Source organism: Opisthorchis viverrini (assembly GCF_000715545.1).
Source record: "Opisthorchis viverrini unplaced genomic scaffold opera_v5_11, whole genome shotgun sequence".
NCBI lineage: Eukaryota > Metazoa > Platyhelminthes > Trematoda > Opisthorchiida > Opisthorchiidae > Opisthorchis > Opisthorchis viverrini.
Window position 1 is genome coordinate 2,335,625 of NW_008751667.1, and position 10,821 is coordinate 2,346,445.

General features: G+C 43.3%; 1 protein-coding gene across 1 annotated transcript in view; it reads left to right on the forward strand.

The window, feature by feature from the left end:
• The window catches only part of T265_01081 (hypothetical protein), a gene marked incomplete at both ends in the record, with an annotated part of 137,052 nt that overhangs the window by 49,942 nt on the left and 76,289 nt on the right, over positions 1 to 10,821 (forward strand). Inside the window, 2 exons of the mRNA XM_009165024.1 lie at positions 1,252 to 1,444; positions 8,951 to 9,083. Coding sequence (XP_009163288.1) covers positions 1,252 to 1,444; positions 8,951 to 9,083 — 326 coding nt within the window. The remainder of the gene's footprint in view (positions 1 to 1,251; positions 1,445 to 8,950; positions 9,084 to 10,821) is intronic.

Sequence of the window (10,821 nt, forward strand, 5' to 3'; positions counted from 1 at the left end):
GACCGCGTGATCCTCACTGTGCCTGGTTGGAGACACTACAAGATATGGCTGTCAACCGATATCAGTGGCGTTCTTGTTGTCAGTTTCTATCCAGATTGGCTGAGTGAATGTCTGGAGGTGTAGGCACCTCTGAATGATTGTTTTAAGCTAGCACTAAGTCCCTCTCCCGTCCACCTTTACTCTTTTCTTTACAATAAGGCTTTCAAATAAGTCATGGTTGTACGGCAGTGAAGCATCGGTGTTGAACACTGATGTCATGCTGTCGATGATAATGACAACAGATATTTTGGTCAGCGGCGTTGTTGTCCGAGCTCTTATTGATACCGGCAGCTCCAGAATGATGATGATGATGAACAAAACCAGAATCATTCATGGAGTTCGGAAAATGCCTACTTTCGCCCACCTGTTTCCTTCAATTATTCTCACTCTGCACATGGGTGGTCACGATTTCCCAAGCAGTGTTACTTAATAATAAATCTTGGTTTTAAACTAAAAGAAAAACATCATTTGACTTTGTGTGACGAGGTGAAGACCTTTCACCTAATCGTCGGAGTTCAAGGCTGCATTTGACAAATTGAAGAATCAACCAATATATCGTCATTGTAATGATTCGGTGCTTTTGATTGTGAGCATTACTGACTGATTATTAGTCCTCTTGATGTAATCAAAACGGGACTGTATCGAGCTTATTGAAAGTTATCACGAACGTATCAGTTGTTGGTGGTACTGAACCAAAACATGTGTCCTTGTGAACGTTGGAACGATACCTGGATAGATGACAAAGTGTGGCCGAGTCAAAATATTGCTAACACGAATTGCTTTACCCACAACTCTTGCAAAATGCTCTTGTATGATCAGCCTTTGAACTCAGCCATTGCCCAATAGGGGCAGAAGATGAAGGCTGAAGTGAGCCACCTCAAAGTTGATGGACATTTCTGTCTTGATGTGCGCATTCTGTGTAGATTGCAGATGTCTGGTTACTCAACAGCCACAACAAATGCCTAAGGCTGACTACAACAAAGTTGTATTATTGTTGCATGTGCGTCATTTTATTTCCTCTAAGATCGCAAATTAGACCATGTTCAGCTTCTCTACCGGAAAATTCAATATGGAACTTCGCTGCTACCAGTTAAACCGCCCTTTCATCTGGGCAATTGCACGAAACGTTCCTCTATTCATCTGTTCTCCGACACCTAGCGTGGAAGTCGTTACGGTTTTGGCCCCCACTCCTATTCCTCAATGGGATTTAAGCTCATCAAACCCGTTTCGTTTGTTATCGTTGTAGAATGGAAAACGTTACGAATAGCACGTTGCGCAACATGGTAATTGACATGGAAAAGAAGCAGCGTATCCTCACGAAGAAGCTCCACTTTTTGGTCAGCGAAGTGCGAGATTTGTCGGCTGTGCAACACATGCTTACTGATCACGGCGCCAAACAAGTTCGGTAGGTTTACGGCGTTGTTTTGTTCTCGTTCTACCGGCAGCCCTGTTCCGGTGAGGATTTTCTTTAGATTGATAAATTGAGTTCCACACTGTGTGATCTGTCTGCTTTAGGTTATTTGAGGTGTGTAGAGACGCAGAGAAGTAGGGCGAAATCATCTTTTATGATCCAGCGACTTGGCTCCAAGGGGTCACAAACAAGGTTTTACTGCGAGCAGACCAGACGTATGTGGCATTCGCACATACTTGGATGAGAATTCCGGCGAATCTGCCCAACATGAACTGTAAAATCTGTTGTGGATAAATCTAAGGTTCGAATGACGTCAGATACCACAAAAATATGTAGCCAGATAGCAATTTCCACTCTAGGTTTGGGTTCCCACCACCATTCAGTGGCATACAAAAAAGACCCGTACGTGAAACTCCGACCGTCATATACTCTGCTTGGTCAGTGTGAACAGTCATGCAGTGCAGCTGCCCATATTTTTATGGCTCTCAGCAGCTGACGTGGGAACATGACTACCAGCCATGAAGGTAGACAGCTTTGACTCAGTCGTACATGCCCCTCAATCTCACATACTGATATAGCGTTCGCATTCTCTTTAACGACCACACAAATCGCGGCAACCTGATTACCTATGAGACGGATCAAGATGAGTGGAACAGCTTCTTTTTTGCTGGCAGTGCGACAATGGACTAGTTGGTTTAGCGGACCCGTCAGGGCTTTCAGTAAATCTGCCAGTCCTCATAAGCTGAACTTCACTACCTTCCGAACACGTAATGATTGGTTTCATGAAACTGGTTACCCAGTATTATGCAACAGTTGTGTTAACTGCCTGCGTCAAAGGTGACTTTGAAGAATGTTAGCAATAAGCTAGTCGACAGGACATGGAGACGGGGGATCTTGGTAATATCTAGTGAATAAAATACCCAAAGGGATCGGTTTCTAGTTGACGATTTGTCTTTGGACTGACCCTGTGAGAATGCCGTCAGGCTTACTGACTTTGGAACGGACGTCTGACCGCTAGACCACATTTTAGCTCAAGCACGGTGTACTTCATTCGCTCATAACACGAGACACATGGATCGTGCGGTTGTACATACCCAGCTCAAACTTCATTTCCTTACCTGGCGAAGGTTGCATTCTCCAAGTTGCCTAAACGTAGCACTAGTCGGTTCCTTATCAAATTGGAGATAATTTTTGTGCTCTATATTCACTAAAATCACACGCTAATCGACTTAATCAGTCCCAAACTGCTTTCGGCAAGCGACCGAACAAGAGATTCAGTTGAGTCACTCGTGAAAATCAAATTGATTTGCAAATGAGTGTATTCCTCGAAAAAAGTTCAATATGGGTTCAAGTGCTGACGGGAACTCAGGGACTGCGCCTGCCTGATGAGCCGCAAGAAGGGCGAAACCGGTCGTGGGCTGTCGAAGATTTTCAGCAAACCTGTGAGTAGTTTCCTTTATGAAAATATATTGCGAAACATGAGGAGGCCTGTGTGCAGCACATTCAGTTGTAGAATATCATAAACGAGAGATTCAGTTGAGTCTCTCGTGAAAACCAAATTGATTTGCTGCTGAGTATATTTCTCGAAAAACACCGTGGCTCGGTATAGCAATGTGCACGGTTTTAGACCGTGAAAAATAATGGATATTTTTAACACCAATTAACCATAATCAACCAGGAATATAAGGTGTCTCGTTGCACGCTAAATTAACAGTTAGTACGTTTAATAGGGAAGCCTTGTTATATATATATATAACTAGGAATATCACCCCAATTCTTTGGAGTTAATGTCCAAAACGTGTTTAGTTACCTTGGTAGTCCTTGGTTCGTTTGGCTGTTCGGATTTAATATGGTGTGGTGTTGGTGCCTAGGTTGTCTTGAGATCCTGTTCATCTCTTGAGGCTAACCTGAGGTTTTATATTCAACGCTTCATCTCCCTAATATGACCACTGATGAGACGTCTTGCGAGCTATGTTAAAAGTTGATTGGTACCGGAGTTAAAGGCTGACCTTCGCGACAGTCGGCTGAAATCTTAAATCTTGTGCGAGAATTCCATTCCCAATGCCATGTTGGTCAGCAAGCTCTTGGTAGTCATGGTAGAATGCGAAAGTTAGCCGCCTTCGTGAAGCGAACTTGTGATAATTTTCGAGTAAGGACATGATGTATGCAGTTATATACACAGTCTTTGTGATGTTGCATGTAGTCAGTTTCCTTTATGAAAGGCCACGATGTTGTTCTGTGTGACAGAGACCTTTGTGAACGTCAGAGACGTAGAATTGCGTTAGAGAGGGCACTGTATGCGAGAGGTACGAATGAAAAATGTGTACACCAACACCGTCATGTTTTACCCGGAGTTATCAAAGGAAGTCTTTGTCTACTTTTCTAAATATGTCATGGCTCATTGGGGGGGGGGACAATCCTAATTGTTCTAAAACCACAGGCTGTCAAGAAATACTAGTGCAGATACCTTGTATCCAGAGAAACCTGTTATTTTCACAAAGGAAACTACTCACAAGGAAAACTCTTCGACAGCCCACGACCGGTTTCGCCCTTCTTGAGGCTCATCAGGTAGGCGCAGTCCCGAGTTTCCGTCAACCTTATGATCTACTTGAACCCAAATTGCACTGTTTTCGAGAACTACACTCGCTTGCAAATCCATTTGGTTTTCATGAGAGACGCAGATGAATACCACAAACAAGAGATTCAGTTGAGTCACTCGTGAAAAACGAATTGATTTGCAAATGAGTGTATTTCTCAGAAACCTGCTGTCTTCAGAACGGCACAGAAGGAAGAAGTGTTGTCCAGTGCTTGATCTGATGGAGCTGAAAAGCTTGAAAATTTTACTTGTTAGACTAGGTTACAAACTTTGATATGTTTGAGTAGGCCAACATCAAGCACGTCAAGTGTGACCGTTTTCAGTACATACTTTTGGCCATGAATACCGTTGTGAATGGGCAGAGAATCTGAATTTTTGTGCTCATCAGGCCAATCGTCGAAGCATTGCCACAAATAGTGTATTACCTTTCAAATCGCTGCCACTGTACCTAAATATCGATTGACCCGGTTTCGAGCGTGTAACCAAAATCTAGTTTGCACATTCAGTGTTGATTGGCAACGTATAGTCATTTAGCTAGTCCAGCATTTGGTGACCCGCTGGCTTCCAAGCGTTTCACAGGTTCATTTGCAAAGATGAATGATTGCGTTATGGCACATCGTCACTCACTTTTTAGTAGGCTGATTCACGATCTTGTCCTGTAAAATGAATGCTTCTGGATCAGGCAGAGACATCATTTTCGAGCTATCCAATTTCACTCTCTATTGACTACAAGATCTGAACCTCCAGTGGAGTGAATAGCTGTTTAATTGGTTTTTTTTGCGACACACTTGCATTAACATCAGTTCAATGTTCTTTGCTCCAAGGTCATGTGAGAGCCTCCTCAGTAGCTGTTCGCACGAATTTGAGACACCTTGTGAACTAAACGTTAATTATGAGTAGTTTAATAGACGTTACGCCCTGTGAGTGAAAATAATCTACGCCTCATCCTTGTTGGAAATCAGTAAGGAAAATAGTAAGGATGCCACTAAACATGCTAAATGCGTTATAGACAACATGATATTACTTTCTGGATGAACACCTTCTGTCTTATGCAGTCATTCTCGTACAGTAGACACTTGCTGACCCCAAGTTGAGCCATGAATTGTGTAAACAACGTCAACTGGACAACCCCACCTAACATAAATCACATATCAGTATCTGTCTTTAATCTGTCAAGCATTAACTCCGGTTTTACGCTGGGATTAATAATGGGGCTGACTACAAACTACTCAAACCTTGCAAACAGTATACAAAAAATTGGTTGATTCGTTTTTTTTTCAATTTCGACATTCAACTGAGAGCTGAAGACTTACGAGTTCATGTGTTCCTTTCCCGCTAATTCTACCCCATCGAATAGGTTAGTGTGAATCATAAAATTTTGCCTCATACCCTCTAAAAACACTCGACGAATTTGGGCTTTACACTTTGGCCCACGCTCGTACTGAGGTTTTTGGAGCGAACATTCAGTTAGTATGTGGTTAACTGACTTTTGCATTTGGTAGGCTGTCATTCGCCGTCTGTTTTCAGTTAAGCCAACCGGAAGAGTGTAGCCAGTCCACTGAGTTCACTCAGCGGAGCAGAATACTGCTCTTGATCGGATGAGGTGCGCTATTCATTACGTTGCTTTTTAAAGTTTCTTTCAACTGGCTACTCCTGCTAATAAGTAGAATTTAAGCTTAACTCACTATCTGGATGCACGGTCCAGAGTCACTTATGTCAATCAGCACTGATAACCTGTTCTTTTGAGGAGCTGACAGGGTAAAAATGCCAGAGCACCGCGACAGATTTTTCCCCCGTACGAGTACTATGCCCACATCTTCTCATCAATAGTGGGGTACAAGATATTCAGTTCAGAATAAGCGGAGTTAAACCAGAGAGATTGTGGCACCAATACGTCTTCATTGGCAAATGGTCAAGAATGGCTACAGGTGTTCAAATGTTCCTCAGCCAGCAACACTTCAGATGTGACTGTTCAACATCGCCGTGGTATGACAAGGGGACGATTCGAAAGAAGAAGCGAAACGTAGGAAATGGAGATCCAACTTCTCGACCGCCGTTAAAAATGTCGGTGGGGGCAGAAATACGCAGCCGTCAATTCAACGAAATCAGAAAGACTTGTATATTACGTAAAGTTGCAAAAAAGTCATAAAGATTCAGAAACTAGCTTTGGTAGATTGGTGTGGAAACGATGTGCGTGTACGGTTAGTACCTGGTGTCCGTTCCGTAACCACAAAAAACTGATGTTCTACTGTGTGAGGAATTTCCGCGGGCCTAAATAAAACTGGCGACTTTCCACCATCCTACAGACTTGTGCATATGTTTCCGGGAGCCAGTGAAATCAAAGAGCTAGACTTAGAAAAAGTGCAGACTTCCAACAGACTGAAGGTAATGAGGTTATTAACAATAAATGAGTGTTCGCAGATGAGAGGTTTTTAGGTAACTTTTGCGAAATTATTTAGCGCGGTGTCCTTGGAGTAAGGAGACATCGTACAGTCTGAGGAGTTGTCCACTCATGTGCTCTCATGCAGATATTGTAATATCATTTCTACTTGTCAGTAGAAGGAATAGGCAACCACAGCGCTTCATAAAACTGCACGAGCTCTAGAGTCGTATTTACATGGACAGTGATGAACGAGGAACTGCCGAAAGAGTTCGTATGTTGGCCTAATGATCAAACCGAAACTTGGGGAAAATATATCTTTGGTTTATTAGCTGTGAGGATACCACATAACACGGAATCAGAGCTGAGAGTAATGCTGGTCAATAGCGATATGGAATCAAGGAATCGTGCTCCCAGACTGTCAACGGAGCTTTTCACTGCAAACGAACTTGGGTTTGATCATCCAGTAGATTAGAACGATTTGTTTAGGCCAGCGCCACAGTTCAAAACAGTAGCTGCCCTCGGGCAAGGAACGACCGACTCCAAATGTCAGCCAATAATATAGGGGCCAATCACGTGTGAGCATATCTGAACGGTGATTGGAACACACAAACAGCGGCGAACGATGCTGTTTGTAGTCTGATAAAAACCCGGGGATTAGCAGCAATAAACTGAGGTTTCTCTGGAGTGAAGCGAGTCTTTTTGATCGATTACTGGGACCTTGGGAACAGTGACACACTTATAGTGTGTTTTTCAGTCTGCGGGAGCCAAATGAACGATCAGCTTTACAAATGTCCGTCACATCACAGCCAAATGTCACCAGCTCAGTTTGATCCACATTAAACAGGTCTTTCCTTTCAATAAGAGTGCATGTGCTTCTATGCCGAAGATCTCTAAAGCTGAGGCCACTGTTTTCAATCTCAGAAACCTTCCCTCCTCAATATACTTATGAGTTTCCAGTGGAAACTATTCCGTCTTCTCAAGTGTAGATGAGTTCTTCTCGGCTCACCAAGGGTCACAGCTGTCATAAAATTATCATCCACGAAGAGTGTACTCTGATATGCGGAAATCGAACTTATGACACATTTCCCCTCAACTTCCACAACCACATCACACTCGTAGTTTAAAAATCGAATGCCATTATACCAGATGTCTTCCTTGACTGAAATGTTGGTTGGGAGCAACTATCATGTCAAAATCATGAGCCATCGCAACCCAACTCAATCAGAAGCCATCGGAGGTTTCAAGCCCGCTGTCCTGAGCTAGGAATTCCGGCTGAGTTTTCCTTGGAAGTGTTCAAGGCAACGATTCTGGGGCTCTTTTTTACTGATAAGTGGGTCACTGTCGTCAGTAACTTATTTGCTCACAAGATGCTTCATAAGGCCCAGCTTTGTATATCAGTTGGAACATTTTGGGCTCATTCGCAGAATTTCTAGCCTCGATCATCCCTTCAGCGTTCTGGATCCACCAAGCTTCCCGATCCGCGCAGATGATCTTCTTAATTGGCGGTATTGTACTCTCGATCAGGGGCAATACATGTTCAAGCTCGAGCTTCACTGCTTAGGTCTGATTGGTTGTACCGTTTCACAGGCAGCTCAACACCTTGCAAGGCTGCTGGATGCATCTGTCAACAGGAGTCACTACCACAAGACGTTTCGTCCAAAAGTGACTTCAATAGGTAGACTTGTTTCACATTAGGGTCCGAGAGCTCCGCAATTGCCAGACGAGGTGTATGCCTTTCGCTTGCCACTGAAGAGCGTGTAGTGTTCTGGCTACCCAATAAGGTACTTTACCAGGAGTTTGTGGCGAAGGAATAAAAATAATAATGCTAGATTGAATATACATTAATGGAGAGGTCAGATTGAACAGACTCACTAGTAATCGTTCTCCTTAAAATAGTTCATCGTTAGCCCAGTTCAGCGAATAAACAATAATCCAGTCAGGGTTGTCCAGGGGTCTTCTTCTGAACAGTTCACACATATAATAGATTCCGAAGATGTCTGAAATGTTTTGGCACCAGAGTTAGTACATGAGACTCGCGAATGACCGCTGTAAGTGCGAGCAAAATCAGGATAGTCAGAGCACGTGACCACGTATTTATTGTGTATACTTGCTCGAGTGCGCAATTTTGTAGTTCTTCGTATTTAAACAAAAAGCGATTGTGCAGTTGACAAAATACATAATGTTATAGTGGAAGCAAAATAAAAGTACAAAACACCACAAGCGCAGCCAAAAGAACCATCGAACAAACTCATAATCCGAATCCACGGATCTAGAGAAAATAAGTAATCGACCTACACCAACCTATGACGATGTGGTCTATTGGACTTGGAGCTTGGCACGCATTGGGCGACTCAAACTGAGGTACATGTTGAGTAGGATGGGAGACGTTTTAAAGAATCTTCCCATGTGAACCAAGGCACATTTGTCCATGGGCTAACGGTTTGAAAATACAGGTTATTTTTCTTTTCTTTCTTTTAAAAGTTGACCCCTCATGCAGACTTTTCATTTGTCCATATTACAGTTACACGAAGAAGCTCAACTCAGATGTGTTGCAGTGGAAGTATGACTATGTGAAACTTTTGGAGTCGTGCTTGGGTGCATTTCGCGTTGACAGCTGTCATGGCCTAGTTTTCGGAGATTATGGTAGAAGCAAGGTGAGTCCTGATGCTGTTCGGTTGGTAAATGTATGACTCAAACTTGCTAATAAACCATTTTGCGTAAATTAGGAAAAATAAGCCAGCTCTTATGTTCAATGTTCGAACATATTATTCTGTTCTTACTGCACAGCGAAAACAGTGCAGCGCGCCGAGCTTGGCAATTGACTTGTAAATGTTTCGCCATCGTACAAGGAAACATCAGTGCGCATTTGGGTAGGTACCTTATGTTTGCCTGCCTGCGTTAAAAGAGCTTTTGAAGACTATCTATTATCTCTTAACATGATTGGCTAGTTGAGTGGCAGTGTTTTTTATGAATTTATTGGTCCGTTTGTAATCTTTGTTGCGTTTTGGTTTGTACTACCTTGAGTCAATTGGTCATCCCAAAACTAATAGATATAGAAAATATTAAGATGACCAGTCGGTTCGAATGAACGCAAAACACAACGCATGAACGGATCAATAAATTCACGAGAAACGCTGTCACCCAACTAGTCAGTCAAGCAAGGAAATAGTCTTCAAATGCTATATAGGTGCACGCAGGCAAACAGAAGGTACTGTAGTGGTCACCCACTAGAACACGTGTCACAAGTACTCAAACAACATGACGATTCCTGTTCCACTTGCAACCTTCGTTGACAAGATGCACACTACAAATTCCCATCCACTTTTGTTTACGCAGCTACCACCTGTGTCACACGCCAGGCTTCAACCAGATCGTGTCAAGTTGTATTTATGTTCGTATAAGCATCAAACACTAAAGGACCCCCCTCTTCACGCCGTACACAATAAATAGGCATACAACTCGGCCCAACACACACGCGCGCGCACAGGTCATGAACTCGACCGAGTTCCACTGATGACTACGGAACAGCAGCTATACTTCAGAGAAGACACGCCCCGCGTCCGGAACTCCGCTCAGAAACTCTCAACAGTTGTCCCCAAACGATAAGTCACATCACTAAGGTTTGCAAGTGGGACAGGAGTCGTCACGTGGCTTGAGTAGTTGCGACGGGTGATCTAGTGAGTGACCGCTACAGTACCCACCTGCCTGCACACTGATGATGTCACCTCGCATGGTGACGAAAAATTTGCTGGTCATTTGCCAAGCTCGGCGAACAGATCAACAACCACCTGGTCAAGAACCAATAGACTCACCTAAGCTAACAATATTTCAGAGCATATTCTTTGCCACGGTGATTGCCACTAAGAAATCTCTTGGATTCTTTGTTTTTAGCAGCCCCTTTAAATGACTGTTTGGTCTGTTTTCACCGGAAGTTCCCGCACTGAGGACGACACTTGAGAAGGATAAAGGAAGTTGCTGGTGATAGAAGGAGTTTCAGGAATTTCAACGAAAATTTCGCCCGATGAGTGAAACTTCCATCTGAGTGTTTAAACCTCAAGAGGTTAATCAAAATGTGCGACCACTTGATTGGGGTCGCGTGAGTGAATGAAAAGTGGCGCTATATTCTGTTTGATTGTGTGACTGGGAGCAGGTATTTTGGCGCCATTGCTGTTAGCCGTTTCCTGTTAGAACAACTCACTAGGGTTACTAATGAAGTAGTCGATCAGCTTTTGACACGATAGCGGATTGTCGGGCATACACATTAGTAACCAATGGGTATATATTCTAGGGCTTACAGAACCTCAGTTCCAGAAAGATGGGACCTAGTTTGATAGTTCGGCAGTGAACAGAAGGTCACTCATTCTGTGTATAGTAATGATTGTGAAAATATTA